This window comes from Motacilla alba, chromosome 4A (assembly GCF_015832195.1).
Source record: "Motacilla alba alba isolate MOTALB_02 chromosome 4A, Motacilla_alba_V1.0_pri, whole genome shotgun sequence".
Taxonomy (NCBI): Eukaryota; Metazoa; Chordata; class Aves; order Passeriformes; family Motacillidae; genus Motacilla; species Motacilla alba.
Window position 1 is genome coordinate 6,274,869 of NC_052045.1, and position 16,693 is coordinate 6,291,561.

The following is a 16,693-nucleotide window of genomic DNA, read 5'->3' on the forward strand; positions in this document are numbered from 1 at the left end:
TTTTGGACTCGATGTTCTTAAAGGCCTTTTCCAACCATAATAATTTTGTGAAGTTGACTGCTCAGCAGAATTTCATTAAATCCTTTCGGTTATTCCCACTTGACAGTCTGGCTTCTGTTGAAGCTGCTCCACAGTGACAGTGGACCGCTGAGGGGAGCTCTCAAAAGGCTTTGGCTGGAATGACAGCACTCGAAGTTTGAAAGGAAAGAGAGAGAAATGAGGACCATTCCCCAAAATAGCAGGCTTAAACCCAAACACAGTTCAGGTACTCGTCCTGGCACAGCAACCAGTGCGGCCCAGGGCACAGAAATGAGCAGCACTGGCTGCCCATCCTGCCCCTCCCGGAGGCTGGGAAGGCAGCGGGGTCCTGTCGTGGGTCTGGCTCGGGACTGAGGGGCAACAGTCCGGGGACAGCACACTGAAGGGGGAGCGCTGAGGGCTGTCCCTGCGAAATTTAACTGGCACTGCTCAAGGAGTTCAGTTCCACACTCCAGTTTGGTTCACGCTGTGGTGGAGTCAGTCATTGCACGGCACTCCTGGGATAACTCTGCGGCTCCCCAGAACCACCCAGAGACTGCGGGTGAGTCACGGCAAGTGCTGGGAGACGCGAATGCTGATCCTGGGATTAGCCCTCTGCTCTGGGGCCGGCGTGCCGGGTGTGTGCTGCCCGCACAAACCATACCCACCCTGCACACCGTACACAGCGTACACACACTGAGCGTGGCACTCGGAACCCGGGGGTTTATTCCTTCCTGGTGCTGCCCCACGGCCGGGCCCGGGGCTCCTTCAGCCTCCAGCCCGCACCTGAGGTGCCGGACAGCCTCGGGTCTTCGGGAACAAGGTCCCGCAAACCCGGGGGTTCTCTAGTGTCACACCCCGGCCGGTGACAGCGGGACACCCCGGCGTTGCTGTGCCCAGACTTCCCTCGGCGCGGAGCTCCGGCCCCGCTGCCCCCCGGTGCCGGTGCCGGTGCCGCTCCCGCCGCTCCCGGCCGCCCCCGCCGGCGCCGCTCCCCGCATCGCCCCGCCCCGGCGGCGCCGCCGCCAATGGAGCTGCGGGGCGGGGCGCGGGGCACTCCCGGTGCCCGGGACGGGACGGGCTTCGACCCGCTCCGCTCCACGCGGGGCCGCCGAGCCATTGGCGGTGCGGTGCCGGTCCGGCTCCGGGTCCGCGTCCGCGCCGTCTCTCCTGGTCCCGCCGGTCCCGGTCCCGGTCCGCGCCGTGCTGCTAGCACCGAGACAGGTAATCCGCGGGGGGTCGCGCACCTGCCCGCCCGCTCTCGGCGGTCCCGGCCCTCCCCGGTGCCGGTGCCACCGCCGGGCGGAGGCGGTTGCGGGGTCGGGGGGAGCGGCGGGACCTGCGGCGGGTTCCGCTCCCGGCACCGAGCGGCAGCGATACACGTGGGCTGTAGCCGGTTCCGTGATCACCCCTGAACGCCGGCGGTACCGGGCCGGGCGGCACCGATGGGTGCGGGGAGCGGGAGATGCGGAGACCGGCGCCGGGGTACCGGGGGATGCCGGGCGGGCGATGAGGGGCGGCCGTGCCGCGGCGGAGCCCCTGGCCGGGACGTGCCCGGGCATATCCCGGCGTGCTGCCGCCTTCCCCGAGCGGGCGGCGGGGGGCGCCGGCGGGGTCCGGCCGGGCTGCGGGGGCGGTGGGCGAGCCGGGCCCGCACCCGCGGGGGCGCCGCGCTGCCCCCGCTGCCCCCGCAGCCGTCCCGCCGCCCGCCTCGCCTCGGCTGTTTTTCCTGAAACGAGCAGCTGCCAGATGCGGGGGTCGGGAGGTTTAGGTTGTGCATTAGGAACAAGTTTTTCCCCGAACAATTTCATGCCCCGCTACAGGCAGGGGTGAAGTCGCCGTTTGGGGAGAGATAATGGACACGTGGATGTGGCACTTTTAGTGCTGGGGGAACAGTTGGACTCCACGGTCTCGGAGAGATTTGACGGCTACCGTGGTTCTCTGATTATTGCCGGAAGATAGCGAAAGTTACTAAGAATTAGATGTGGGGCAAAAACCAGATGGAAATCCAAAGTTTCATGCAATTTGAGAGGAGCTTTGGAGGTGTTACTTGAGATACCTGGTAAGGCAGAGTGTAGGTTTCCAAGGTGGGCAGCCCTAACTTGGCAAAAATCACTGGAAAGTGGCATTGTGCCCTGGGGACTCCTGCTGTGTGCTAAAGAGGGGTGAGAGCCGCCCCGAGCACTTCCTCCCCACCCGAGCCACGGTGCTTTCACTTAAAGCAAACACAAGTCCCCAGCCATAAAACAATGTGGGCAGTGTGTGTAGAATCTCCAGTTTGGGAAACCTGCTGATTTCCAAGCCACGTGGAAAGCCTCAGATTCCACCTTTTTTGCTTCTGTGAGAAGCCCTTTGCCCAGAGGAGTCCCACTGCTGCAAAGGTTCTCCCAGCATTGTTTGCAGCACAAGGAGATGAGGAGACACTGCCTGGACCAGAGTGAGGGAATGGCTGAGCAGGAGACTGGAGCTGACTGTGGCCAACCATGAGGCATGCACTCATATTTTCCAGATAGCATTTTTTCCCCCTGCTTTTCACTTACAGCTCTTATTTAGGATTTCAGCTCTCTGTTCTTAGGTTCCAGTGTATACAAGTGTCTCATCTTGAGGCACGGTGCTGCCGGACTCTGCCAGTCAGTCCTGCAGCAGAGTAGAAATCTCCTGTAATGTGTGTGCTGGCTCACGTGGTGATACGGAAGAGCCATTGCTGGGTGGGTGTCTGAGCCCCTGAGGGTGGGTCTGGGCACCTCCTGACCCAGGCAAGCAGAGACCCATGGCCGGAGGGGTCTGGGTCCGTGGCTGAGATGGGAAGCAGCCCCCACCCCATCTCCTCCTGACCTGCCTGCATCCCTGCCAGCCCCCCCTGCCCCAGCCCCTGCTGGGAAGATGGGGAGAATCAGCAGCACTGAAGGTTTCACTGATTGCTTTCATTTTGTACCTTTTCACTCATTATTTTCCTCACCCTTGTTTTCCTCCCAGAATCCTTTAGCTGCACACAAAAGAAATAGATTGGATTCCAATACAGTCTAATTTATTTTTTTTTAAATTACACTTTCACAGAGAAAAGACAATGGCTGAGCTGTAGTGCTGTCACAGGGTGGATGAACTGCAGCTCATGCTGTGGCTCTGCTGGAACCATTTCATCTCATGCAGTGAAACTCATTCAGCAGCTCATGGCTTTGGTATCTTAAGGGCTGGTGCAGTGGGAGCCCATTCTGCTCTCCTGCTCAGGCAGGATGTCTCTTTAAGGCAATACAAGAGTTCTTTAACAAATTAGAGATGTTTTCAAGTTAGATCTCATACATCTGGGACCGATGGCAGGAGGTTCTTCTTCCCTTCAACCTCTAAGTACATTGATACCTTGCCCCGTGTATACTCATTGTTACTGTGTCACCTTTATGTTCCCCTGTGGCAGATAAAATGTGCAGCCCTGGAAGTGTCAGGGAGGCTCCATGTGGCTCCCAGAGAGGTGGGAGTTGTTGGCTTTGGCTTTTTCTTTAGCCTCAGTAATTCCAATTGTTTCAGTCGAGCATTGGGTGATCCAAGGTTGCTGCCACACCAGAGCAGCACCAGGTGGTTTAGATGTGTCCTCCATGCACAAATCAAATGCCTTGGGTCTGGTGGCGTTGAAATAAGTACAAAGATCCCCCAACTTTGAACTTCATGCCTGATATTCAACCAAATGTTGGTTCCCTGTATTGTTACACTCGAGCAGCAGCAGACCTGCCCTGTGCCCAGTATCCTGCTGGCACGTTGGGTACGGCTGTCTGCTCCATCTTGAGTGATTCCATCATCCTGGCAGACGTCCTTGTGCTTGGAGCAGCTCTGACACAGGATTCCTTTGGCCTGTGTAACTTTCTGTATTTGGCAAACTGCTTTAAACCGGGTTCTTGTGGGGAGGGGGCTTTGAGGGCATTGTCTCAGCTGCAGGCCCTTTGAAAGGCTGGGAAATTCTGTAAATATATGAGAAAAGGTGGTAAAGTTGTGTTCACAGGACAGTTTCACCAAAAACCCTGCTGGTTTGGGGTTTTTTGTTTTGCTGACTTTTTTTCACTTGTGCTTTTTTCCTTGCATTACAGCACTTTGGAGAGGGGATAAAAATCAGCCCCTTGCTCTCCATGCTCTGGTGTCTGCGTTCCTTCCCTGTTGCCTGCAATTCTGTTTCATTCATCTTGTGCTGTTATTAGGAGCAAAAGCCTGAACCAAACTCCAGGCCCCTGGCCTGCTGGCCTCCTGGAGCAGTTGGGTGACACTGCCCAGTGTGCCAGCTCGCCAGAGGAGTTGTGTGTCATTCATCTGGGACCTGGCTCCCCGCTTTTTATTTTCCCTCCTGCACTCAACCTGTAGCTGAACCCTGACACCAAACCCTTTGCATCTCCTGGGGCAGCGACACTGGGATCAGCACCTCCTGAGATGGTGACAAGTCTCCTTTTATTCAGTGGTGTCAGGAGCCTTTATGCTAGTTATGAGCTGTGCCCGTGCCCCACCCGAGGTGCCTGCAAGACAGATTTAGTCCCTTCAGCTCCTGCTGGCCTGTCCCCATGGACTTGGCTGCTGATCCTGTATCAGCCCGTGTGCTGTGAGCAGCAGCTAGCAAGGGAGGCTGAGGCAGGGTGACTCATGTGCTGTGCTGTCTGGGCAGACCTCATCTCCCATGAATCTCGGCCCTCCAGAGCTGGGGGAGCCCAGCCAAGTGTCCTCTTCCAAAAGGCACCGGCAAGGGAGTGGTGGGATTAGGCAGAGGAGGCAGAAAAAGCCTGCAGAGGAATGCTGCTGTGGGAGGGGAAGGAGCTGTGGCAGGAGGTGCTGGGGGCCCTGTGGATTATCCCCCCGCTGCTGCAAGAGCCTTGCAGGGGCCAGACATCTGGCCAAGCTTCCCTCCCAGAGGACAGCTCTGGTTCTCCTAGGCTATTCAGGCCGGTGTCCTCTAAAAGGTGTTCACTATTCCTGATGGGTGGTGAGAACTTGGTCCCAAGGCACGTTGAACAGTTTCTCTCCTGAGTTTCTGCACAAGGTAATAGGAAAAGCAAAGTGGAGATTGGTCTAGTCAAAGTGGATTTTATTCCCTGTCTGTTTTCATGGGAAGAACCCATCTAGAATCTGCAGGAATAATCAGGCAGCCCCAAAACTCCAAATAAATTGCTCAGTTTTGCAGATTCAGTCTGAATTGCTTGCTCTGATTGAGATGCTGGTCCTGTGCTGCCCTTGAGCCACCCTTACTGACAGTGTGGCCCTGTGGCTCCTGGGCTGGTTCTTTTGTTACCTTTTGCTGAGCCATTAATGCCCCTTGGGAAGGCTCTGCAGGGTGCTCCAGAGGGAGGTGGGAGCTTGTTCTGCTCTGAGTTTGCTGTGAGTGACACCATGCAGAGGTAAAACGTGCATGAGCGACTCCACAGCTCCAGGGTGGAGCAGCAGGGCCACAGGTGTGTGTGTGTGTCCCATTCTGCAGGGGACACAGCAGGGCCACAGGTGGATGTGTGTGTGTCCCCCATTCTCCTGGGGACGCAGCAGGGCCACAAGTGGGTGTGTGTGTGTGTCCCCCATTCTGCTGGGGACACAGCAGGGCCACAAGTGGGTGTGTGTCCCATTCTGCAGGGGACACAGCAGGGCCACAGGTGTGTGTGTGTGTGTGTGTCCCTTTCTGTTGGGGGTGCAGGGTGTGTGTGGGGCACTGTGTCCTGTTCTGCCAGGGACACATCAGCCACCAGCATTTGGTGCTGTCACACCAATGCAGCCTCGTTGGCCAGAGCTGGGCTGCTGGATCCTGGAGCTGGGGCTTTGCTGAGCCTTTGCTGGGGCCAAGCTCTCTGCTGATTGTCTCTGGTACCCAGAGCCACGGCTGGGGCTGGCAGAATCCCCTGGTGACATGAGCAGTTAGTGGTCAGTGCTTCAATACTGTGACTGACATTTCCTTTGCTTCATTGTGGGGCTGTGAGATGACAGAATGGGGCAGCTCATCACCAGCCTTGCTGGGAAGCCTGGGACTGATGGAGCCATGTGGAAGGAGCCAGGAATTACCTCCTGCCCGAGTCCCACCCACAATGCTCAGCAGTGTTGGCTGCTGTCCTGGCCAGGTGGAGATGTCTACCCAGAGATGGGCACACTGCTTATCCCAAATGTGTTAGAGCTGGTTTTGATCCCTCTGCTTTCTCTTCCTCTTGTCCCCAAGCTCTCCTTTCCTCTTCAGCACAATGGCCTGCCAGGAGAGTGAGTACCTGGATGACCAGAAGAAATGTGTCCCCTGCAGAAAGTGCATGCCCGGGCAGGAGCTTTCCAAGGTAAATTGACTTCTCTGTGAGGAGCAGAAATCATCATGGGTGGCACAGCTGGGTTAATCCTCTGCCAGCCTCCCTTCAGAAAGGTGATCTTAGGTCCCAGCATGTTGGGAAGAGCTGAGACTTGGTAGGATGGGATGGTGGATTGTTTCACTTACCCTGGAAGAAGGGTGAGACAATGGGAGGAGGAGGTGATGAGGGATTTAAGGCAGCACAAGGAGCAACCTGATTTCCTTTTTTGCTGGTGGAATCTAAATTTCCTCTGGTCTGTAGCCCCGAGCAGAGTCACACTGCATGGCTGGGCTGCACGTGGGTGGGAGCCAGCAGGACACTGCTGCAGGGGGTCCCGGGGTGGGGGGGTCTCATTTGTGGGAGGCTTGGATTGGCTGGATGCAGCAGGGTTCCCCTGGTGGTGCCTCCTGGGGCATGGTGCTGCTGGAGCTTTCAACACCCAGAGCACACCAGTGGGCCCCAGCTGGGCAGCAGACGGGGTCCCTGAGTGTCTCCTGGGAGCTGCACTAGTGGTGCCTGCTCTCAGCTGGGTTCTGGGGACCCCACACGAGCGGTGGCCCTTTGTCCCCAAAGAAGGGACACAGTTTCCCTCAGTAGCATTTGGAGCCCGTGGTGGCCCCTCACCACATGTCCCCCACCTCGTGCCCCGCAGGACTGCGGCGACGGCAGCGGCGGGGACGCGCAGTGCGTGGCCTGCCCTCCCAGGAAGTTCAAGGACCGCTGGGGACATCATGGCTGCAAGCCCTGCCTGTCCTGTGCCCTCATCAACCGCCTGCAGAAGTCCAACTGCACGGCCACGGCCGACGCCGTCTGCGGGGAGTGCCTGCCGGGGTGAGAGGGGCCCAGCACAGCCACACCTGGGGGCAGGCAGGGAGGGGCTGGGCACGGGGGGCCACACATGGTCCCACATGGGACCTAAGAGGAGCCTGGTGACCCAGTGATGTCTGTGTGAGGACACTGCTAGTGACATGGAAGTCAGACCCATCTGGTGGGTCCTGTTGTAGCTGCAGAGAAGGAAACACGAAGGCTCACGTAAACGAGCTGTGAAAGAAAACTTCCAGACTCACGTTGTTCTGTAGACACCAGGGTGGCTGAGCCCTGGAAGATGAAGTGTTGTAGAGCACTATGGTTAGTAGTCCCCAAAGAGGGGGTTTAAGGGGTTACTGAAATGAGACGGCTGCATACAGACAGCTTGTGCTGCAGACACCCCGGCCAGTGGTGGGCTCCAGTGTAGCAGTCTCTTCTCAGACAGAGCTGTGGCTGGGCTCTTCCCAGCCCTGTAGGGAGCTATTAACCATTAAAATCCACTTCAGCAGACATGGGGGATGCGGGGGGGGGGGGGGGGTGTTGGAAAGATGTTGCTTCTTGACAAATGGCTAGACATGAGCAAGAAGGTGTGGCGTGGCTCTAGCCAGCGATGAGAGCCCTGTTGCTCCTTTTGCCAGGCAGGAATGCAGGGTCAGCTGTCCCCCTCTGCTGCAGGGTAGGTGGCACAGCTGGCTGCACAGCGGGCTGGTGGCAGCTCGGTGGGGCCAGGCTGTGCTGAGCCTGCGTGCTCTCTTGGCAGGTTTTACCGGAAGGCGCGGATCAGCGGGCAGCTGGAGTGGGAGTGCATTCCCTGCACCAAGCAGACGCCATCCTCCGAGCCACAGTGTAGGTGTCCCCACGCTGCTGGGGTCAGGGCAGGTGACGTGGGCGCAGGGGAGGCACGGTCATGGCATGTGACGAGGGGTGGGCAGGGAAGGGGTGGTCCAAGCCTCGGAGTTTGGCTCCAGCGCTTTGTGCATGATGTTTGCAGGTCGCTCCAGACCAAACCTGGTGAAGGTCGCTGTCCCTACTGTGCCACCCCAGGACACAGCCCTTCTTGCACTGACCAGCAGTGCCCTGGTCATCATCGTCCTGGTGCTTCTGGCACTTTCCATCATCTACTGCAAGCGATTCTGGAAAAGCCAGTGCCAGAGAGGTGAGTTGGTGCTCTCCTCCCTGCTGTGCCATTCACCTGTGCCCGTGGCTCCTTCTTTCTGTGTAGAGCATTGCTGAATTCACAGCACGGTGACCCAAATGTCCCTCAGCTCATACAGAATAGACACTTCATCGTGCTTCTCTACCTGCTCAGTGACACAGAGGAGCCTCCCTCCTTCTTTGGGCCATGGGGGGAGGAGGAGTTGGAGGCCGTGTCACTGTCAGAACTGGCAGTCCTCCCTTCTGAGGTTTCTCTGGTTGGGTGGCTCTTCACAGCAGAATGAAGGTGTGGTGGCCAGAGTTAGGCATCCAGCAGCATGCCAGGGAGCTGCTGGGCTCCCAGCTCCTCGGTGGCAGACATACCACAGGGCTGAGGACATGCCAGGGAAGCCAGCCAAACCTTTGCTCACGCTGTTTCTCCTCTATCCTCCAAGTCTTCCTGAGGACTCAGAACTTCTCGGGCCAGCGAGCAACGTTCCCAACTGCAGCAGCACCTGGCAGGTTCCTGTGTGAGGAGCAGATGTCTGGACCCTGCTGCCTGGGTGTGAAGAATTTGAGCCCTTGCTACAGGCAGGCAGAAGGTACCTGCTCTGGCTGCTTTCCCTGGGGAAGGGAGGGTGGTGCTGGGCTCCAGCTTACACGGTCCCAGGATGAGATGCCCTGAGGCAGGAAGGATGGAGCTGCATGGTGAGCTTCACTGATGAGTGCTGGTTTCTCATTCTAGGCCCCGTGGAAGCGGTGCAGTTCATTTCGGATGGGGAAGCCGTGGGTCTCCAGCTCCCCTCTCTCCAGCCAGAGATGGACTTGCCACCAGCCATTGCAGCCAGCACTGCCTCCAAGGTCCAGCTGGGCAGGAGCCTCCTGGAAAGCCAGCCCCTGATCCGAGCCTCGGGCCACGGCGACTGCCTGGACGGGGTCCTGCCGCCCCCCACCCCCAGGCAGGGCCGGCCAGGCACGGTGGAGGCCCTGGCCCCCCTCTCCTCCTGTGCCTCCGAGATGCAGCACAAGTGGCCACATGCACCTGTGGAGTGCACTGAGCTGGACCTCCAGAAGTTCTCCACCCAGGCGGAGTTTGTGGGTGGGGAGCGGCTGGAGGACGCAGCCAGCCGGGCTGTGAAGAGGATTCCAGCAGAGAGCGGTGGAGGGGTGCAGGAGAGGGCTCACCACTTCCCCACAGCTGAAATCCCACCTGGGGAGCAGCCGGTGAGTTCCTCCTGTCTTATCACTCCTCAGAACTGCTGCCAGTTGCCCAAGGCTCAGGCACAGAGGCTGGGCTTGACATAGGAGTGGGAATGGACTGAGTTACGTTAATATGGGGTGGTAAGGCTGGAGAAGCAGCACCATTCCCCGAGCCCCTGTGCAAGCCCTGGCATTGCTGTTCTCAGCAGACTGCCACCAACCTTGGGGTCTTTGTCTTGCCAGGTGGATGATGCCCAGAGCCTGGTGACTCAGATCAGCAGCACAGCCAGTGGTAAGTGGCCTTCCAGTCTCACTTTGTACTCCAAGAACGGGCATATCAGAGGCAGGTTCTTAGAAGGGAGCTCCTCCAGAAGCCCACCATGTCCCCACCAGGGACTCCCCTGACCTGTGGCCTTGGTGCTGGTCCACAGGGTATATTTTCTGTGATGCTGCCTTAAGCAGCCTGTGGGCAGGTGGCCCAGCTGTCACCAGCTTCCCCAGGACTGAGCCAGCTCCATGTTGCTGAGCTCTAAAAGTGATGGAGGAGATACCTGCTCTGGCAGGCTGGCCTTTCACCAGCTCAGCAGGGGCTGAGGCTGGGGGCTGGCTGGTCTCTTTGCTCTTTTCCTCTTTGGCTAGGATGGATGCTAACCCAGCTTCGCTGTGTTGCTGTCCCCAGGTCTCCCAATAGCAGAGCTGCCCCATTCCTTGGTGCAGTCTCTTGCCTTTTTGCTGGACCCTTCCTTGAACGGTGTGAAGAACTTCAGCCACGTGGCGCTGGAGCTGGGGCTCATGCCCCAGCTGCTGGGGCGGATTTCGGGCTTTGAGCAGCTGGTGGCACACTTCACCTACGCGGGAGCCGCGGTCACCGTCCCGCTGCTGGCGCAGGCGCTGCAGCGGCTGCAGCGCTTCGACGCCTTGCTCCTGCTCTGCGACCACTTCACGCTCAGCCCCGCGCCCGACCGCCAGCGCTAGGGCACGGGGAGGGACAGAGGAAGCTCCGTGCACTGGTACTCCTGTGGCCTGCAGCCACGTAACCTCCCTGGTGTGCGTGGCAGGAGAGCACAGAGGTGGTCTTTGCATCACGGAATGGACACGGCAGGGGCGTCTCTGCACGGGGGTTCAGGAAGCACAGCTGTGCCTTTTCCCTGCTCCGTGGGGGAGGGCTTGCTCAGGCCCCTCCAGAGGCTGTTTTTTCTCCAGCTGTGACACCCCTGTCAGTTGCTGTGCTGCCCATACTGTGGTGCTCTGGCTCTGCAGTGAGCCCTGTCCTGCCCCACTGTTTCCATGGGGTTCCTCAGCCATGGGGCTCGGTGTCCATGGGCAGTGCCCTCCTACGAGCCCAGCCATCTCCTCCCTTCCATTCCAGCTTTCCCATCCTTCCTCTGGCCCATGCTCTGCTTTCCCGGGTGCCGGTTGCCACTTTCTCAGTTTACTTTTCTCTCTCTCTGTGCTGCGATTTCCTTGGCAGAGGACCTGACCATGGCTGATGTGCCAGGCTCCAGCCTTTGTCCCTCTGTGCCACCCTGGCACCTTCCTCTCGTGTCCATTTGTGGTGCAGCGTGGCATCCTGGCACGAGTTTCAGCCTGACTCTGGGGATGAGCTGATGTAAGCCCTCGTTGGGCTGTGGCTGTTGGCCGTGGGCAGGTGCTGGCTCACCCCAGCCCCGTGGCTGTTCACTGCCCATCACCTCCAAGGCTTCACAAACCACCTGTGGTGGCACAGAGTGTCAGGGGCAGGGCCACTGCACTGCGGGTGGCAGCTGAGGGCTGAAGCTGTGCCTGTGGTCACAGGCAGCAGTGACGTTCCCGTGCCAGCCACAGCAGGAGCTCCTCCAGAAGCTCCTCCTCTTTTAAAATAATATTTTTCTTTTTTTTTTCCCTGCCTAAAAATGGCCTGATTTCTCATTCCTGGGAGTTGCTACTGGGAAGGGGGAGCACCCTTCTGCTTGGTATTTCATCCTGGGGGATTTGTCATAACTTGCATGGCCTTGCTGTCACCAGTCGCCCTGATTTCGGTGTTGTGCCCGAGCCTGGGGGCTGCAGGCAGCTGGGCTGTTCTCGGTGTGCCCTGGCCACGGGGGCTGTGCTGGTGGCCCTGGACGGGAGCGGGGGCTGCAGGACGCGTTCCTGAGCGGGGCACAGCGGCGCGGGGGCGGCCAGGCACACGGGGGGGCCACGGGCAGAGCAGCTGCCAGCGGGGCTGCGGCCGTGGCTCGGCTCCCAGCACAGCCTGGTGCTGAAACACCGGGGCTGAGGGCTCAATCCCTCTGTGGGCCATTCACTTAAGAGTTAAACTCCGTGATCTTTGTGGTCCCTTCCAACTCAGGGTATTCTGTGATCAGTGTCACCCTGGCTGTCCCGAGACTCACAGACGGCATCACTGGGGCCGAGCTGGTGGCGTTTGCTGTGTCCCTCGCTGCCCTGGCTGGGTCTGCTGAGTGCTCTCTGCTGTCCTGCCTGTCACCGGGGTCTCAGCACAAGCGGTGGTGTGGTGGTCACCAGCAAGTGGCACTGTTACCCCGCTGCCTGCTGCCCCCTCCCAGACCCCTCGGCCGAGCCCACAGAATTCTCCTTTGTCTGACCACAGTACCTCAAAGAAGCAGATGCTTCTAGGAAGGCAGATCTCCCCCACGCCCCGGGGAGCAATAGCTGCTGGTGTTTTCTTTCCCTGTTTAAAGATGTTGGGGTTGAACACACCCAGGATGTGCTCAGATAAACAAAGGCAGGGGCAGTTTGAGCTGGACCTGGCACTTTCCCTCACTGCTTGTTTCTTCCACAGTCAAGGTCGTTTTATTGCTCTTTGCTCCCCAAGACCTACAGCGTTGAACTTTGAGCCATGTGGGGCCAGGATTAGTCAGACTCTTGCTGCACTCTTGGACTGTTAGGGAGTGTTGCTATAGCACACACAGCCTGGGGCCAGAGATTTCCTGTTTGAGGCTTTTCTGTGGCAGGGAGAGTGCTGGGTTTAATCACCTCACAAAATCCAATAAATATTTAATCCCTCTGTGGACATAGTCACTTCCAGTGGGAAGGAAAATAACTTCACCCACCGCCTCTGAGTAAGAGCCTCCCTGCAGCTCAGCTTGCTGGCCCTGGCTTTGAAGTTGGAACTGGACTGGGCAGCTTGTCCTGGGTGTTCTGTGTCACCAGTGCCACCAGTGTGTGGTCACTGGAGTGCCCAGAGCAGTGGCAGCCAGGCAGGATGGCAGAGCCAGCCTGTTCCTGTCACATGGCAGTGTCAGGAGCAGGGGATGGGGAGGAAGGGCTGTTCAATTAAAGCTGTGGGTGATGGGGACATGTCACAGGTGTGTGCTGCAAATCCCTTCTCGTGCTGGGCAGCTCCACTGTGTGCCAGGGTGGGGCTCTGGGCCAAGCAAATGAAGTGAGGATTTAGTTCATTTGTTTGGGATTTTTTTCTCACTTCTACCAAGAAATCAACCTCATTTTCTTCATAGCTTTTAAGGTGAACTTATTTTTCAATTGTTTGATGTCTGAGCAATATTTACTTATACTCAAAACTCACCCCCTGCCCTGAGGGTGCAGCACAGCGGGTGTGTGCTGTGCTGGGTGTGGGTATGGGCCATGCCACGCAGGGTGGTGTGTGCCATGCCACAGCTCCTGCCCCACTGGTGCTGCCCTCAGGCCCTGGCTGTGCCACAGGGTGTGCTGCCTCAGCACTGACTGGCAGGGACTGGTTTTATGTGTGTTTGAACTGTTCTGGGTTCCCCCTCAGAGCCTCACGCGTGGTGTCAGTGCTAGTCACGCTGGCTGGTGCTCCAGCAGGGCTGGACACTGCACGGGAGCATGGCAGGACGGGGCTTTTCAGCAGTGAGGCTCCCCCAGCTGCCAGCCACAGGCTGCTCCCCGCTCTCACTGTGCTCGTGGCAGGCACCTTCCTTTAGCTGTGGTGACAAAACCAGCTCTGTTTACAAGGGCCAAAAGTTCAACAGGTAGCCTTTAGCCCACCCTAAGACCACTTGGCCAGGCTGCCTCGAGCCCAGCCAGAGCCCTCAGGGAACCATGAGAGCCTTGAAAACAGGGATCACGCTGTGACTCGGACACCAGAACAACAGTGATCCCTGAGCAGGGAACTGCTTCACTGGGGAACCAATGGACTTGATACTTGACTTTTGCTTTTTAATAGTATTTTCAACATAGTACATAGAATGTAAGGTAGGGAAATTCCTGTAGTGCTGGATCTCACGTCACAGCCTCAGGAAGCCATCTGTGCCAAGCTGGCATGGCTCACAGAGAGGTGAAAGAAATCAAATAACTCTGAAATCTGTGCAAACTTGAGCTAGGACTGAACAGTGGAAACACTCCAGTGCAATGGGGTTATTTTTTTTACAAGGGATTGGTTTCCACACCAGTCTTGCCTGGAAGTCTGATTTGCAGAGGAATTTGTATGATAAGTTTAAATCCAGCCCTGTTCTGGGAAGCTCTTAAGCATAGACTTAAAATAGGCACATACTTCACTGTTGTTAAAGTGTTTATTCTGGTGAACAATTGGTGAACATCCCTCGGGTGCTGTTCCTGAACAGGGGGCTCATGAGAGCTGTCCCTCCAATCTTCTTTTACAGAAATAGGCAATACTGAAGAAGACTTGGTGTTACTGTTCTGGGCACACTTCTTGGAAGAGTCTGCGAGTACTGGGAGGAGATACTCCCTCTGTGTTGGATTATTTAATACTTCAGACTCTGGTGCTTTTCGAAAAAACAAATCACTACATTTCTGTAGCCATGGTTTACCCAAGGGAATACATGTTTTTATGGTAGATGTTATTTTTCTTTAAGGTTACGAATAGGTTATTTATATTTTTGTAAATTCTGTGCCATTACCGTTGTAATTCTGCTGTAGCGTTATTTCTGTTGGGTTTGGGGTGTTGTCTGTGTTCAAATCAAGCAGAAGCTGAAGCTCCTGCCCCCCGTTAATGGAAGGGGGTTGGTCCCTCACATTCCTCCAGACCTGGTGCTCTTGAGTGATGTGTGTTTGTAGTTCAATAAATTTTGGAGCCAGACACGGTGACGCTTGGTGAGTTTTGATTCCTCTCAGCGTTGCTGTGGCCCCCTGCCCACCTTCTGGGGCTGCTGCTGCAGGGCCAGTGGGGGCTGGGAGGGGCTGGCCCTGTCTGGCAGGGCAGGCAGTGCTGCTCAGAGAGAGATGCTGCAGCAGCCGCGGGCAGCATCCTCAGCCCGCTGTGGGAACGGGCAGGAGGGGCTGGCGGGGGTGGCCGTGGTCCTGGGCCTGTCCCCCAGGGTGCCTGCCCCCACCACAGGCATCAGCTTCAGTTTTCCCGTGGGTTCCACCTTCCCCAGAGTGGCCGAGTCTCAGGTGTGGTTCACTGCATGGCCTAGGGACAGGGGAGCAGAGACCCCTCGACGATGCCCGAGGAATTCCCATTCCTGAAGCTTCGCTGAGGAACAGCTGCTGTTTAAACTTGGTAATTACAGGGCTCATTAAGCCTGGTCATGCCCTTCTACTGCTATGTTTAAAATAATTATTAGCATCAAGGGTGTTTTCTGTTCTAATTAAAGCTGTGAAACTTGTCCAAACTCCGGCAGGCTCTGAGTGTTTGCAGTGCTGCAGCTCATCCTGCCTGTGAGGATCCCCGTGCAGTGCTGTGTCTGCAGCCCTGGCTGCCTCTGTCACACCACAGCTATGGGCAGCACAGCCTCTGCAGTCAGGGCCCAGAAGAACCACCCATCCAGCACCAAACACAAAACCATGGCAGTGGTGGAGGTACTCAGCATCCACAGCTCCCAAAGAAGCCTTTTCTGTGGAGCGTGGGTGCCTGGAGCCTGCTGTCCCAGGAGCTGTACAGGGTGCAGCCCAGGTGGCCCCAGTGTGCCCAATCTCACCACATCTGCAAGGGGTGATGATCCCGGAGTCCCTGCCTCAGGAGGTGTGGGCAGGCTGCTGTGGCCCTCCCGTGGGTGAGCTGAGCCCAAAGCTCTGCCTGTGCCTGTCACTTGGCTGCGGCCATTGTCACTGCAGGAGGAGAGGGCCAGAAGCGTCCGTTGGGAGAGCAGCTTCCCGCACGCTTTGGGATGGGAATTCAGCCTTTGCCATGCCTTACCTTTGAGTGACTCCTGGCCCTGGGGTTGTAACCATCCAGACTCTGCATTCCCAGGTGACTGGACGTGCTGCAGTAGGCAAAAGGGCTTGGCCACACCTCGGGTCTGTTCTGGGAGAACAGGGCTGCCCCTCCCATGCAGAGCAGATGTTCCCACCCAAGGCAGGAACTTCCAGTGATCAAGAGCTTCACACCCCCTCTGCTCCTCACCTCAGACCGCTTGTGTTGTCTGGTCTTGCCTTGGTTTTGGCTGGAGCCCAAGGAGCGATGATAAATCAATCGTTCCCCTCAAAGTACTTGGGATTCTCGTGCTCCATGCTGGGATAAGAGGCAGCTCCTGTGAAGCAGAGCTGGCAGAGAAACACACGTGCTCCATGTGAGCAGACAAGTGTGTGGCTGAGGACAATCTCCTTGGTGGCCAGAACAAGGATGGCTCGAGTCCTGGTGTCACCTCAGCCACTCTTCACAGGGCAGGGTGCTGAGGTACCCGCTCCTTGCCTCAGCTGCCTCCAGCAGGAACATCTCCAGCTGGGATGCAGAGCTGTGCAAAGGCACTGACAGCTTGGCCAGCCTCCAGCTGCAGAGGGAATGCCAGGGAATGCTGTTTGGCCCCCACCAGGCACACGCACGGGGCCCTCTCCTGAGCTGTCTGTGCAGCAGGAAGGCAGACGTCTGTCCTGCTGCTCCCGGCAGTCACACAGCACAGCCAGCAGTCCTGCTGAGACACGCGTTCCTGACCTGTGGGGTTTTGTTCCGAATAACCCAAGTGAAATGTGTGGGGTGTGGATACCCCACCTGTGTGCCCTGAAATGTACCTGCAGGGGCGGGGACTGTGCCCTGTCCTTGAGTGGACAGAGACCCCTGAGCAGAGGCTATCTCAGAGCTGCTGAGGTGAGATTGCACTCATGGGAGGTCTTTGCATCCTTCTCACAGGAGACCCCCCTCTGAGGGCATGTCCTTCTCCCCATGAGCAAAGGGGAGCTGCTGGAGAGGTCTGGCCAGGGTGAGGAGGTGTTCCCACTAAATAAGTATTCCAGGTGGGATCCTGCTTGGAACCAGATTAATTAGTGAGCCCTGTGTTAACGAGGACTGCATGGTCTATGGCAGTGGAGTCAGAGGAGCTTTCTAAGATCTCCCTCATGTGCAGGTTCTGGAGACACAGAGCAAGAGCTTC

The 16,693-nt window shown here is 57.5% G+C and overlaps 1 protein-coding gene across 2 annotated transcripts; it reads left to right on the forward strand.

Moving 5' to 3' along the window:
- The first annotated feature begins 1,103 nt into the window (after positions 1-1,103).
- Positions 1,104-15,129, forward strand: EDA2R (ectodysplasin A2 receptor). Of its 2 annotated transcripts, none has more exons than XM_038123046.1 (9): positions 1,104-1,242; positions 6,185-6,293; positions 6,955-7,133; positions 7,870-7,955; positions 8,101-8,265; positions 8,699-8,845; positions 8,989-9,467; positions 9,687-9,735; positions 10,123-15,129. In XM_038123046.1, exons 2-9 carry the CDS (start codon positions 6,207-6,209, stop codon positions 10,416-10,418), a joined length of 1,488 nt encoding a protein of 495 aa, XP_037978974.1. In that variant the 5' UTR covers positions 1,104-1,242; positions 6,185-6,206; the 3' UTR covers positions 10,419-15,129. The 2 variants fall into 2 exon arrangements, with proteins under 2 accessions (XP_037978974.1, XP_037978976.1); XM_038123048.1 differs by having other exon boundaries at positions 1,120-1,242; positions 6,203-6,293.
- The last annotated feature ends 1,564 nt before the right edge of the window (positions 15,130-16,693 follow it).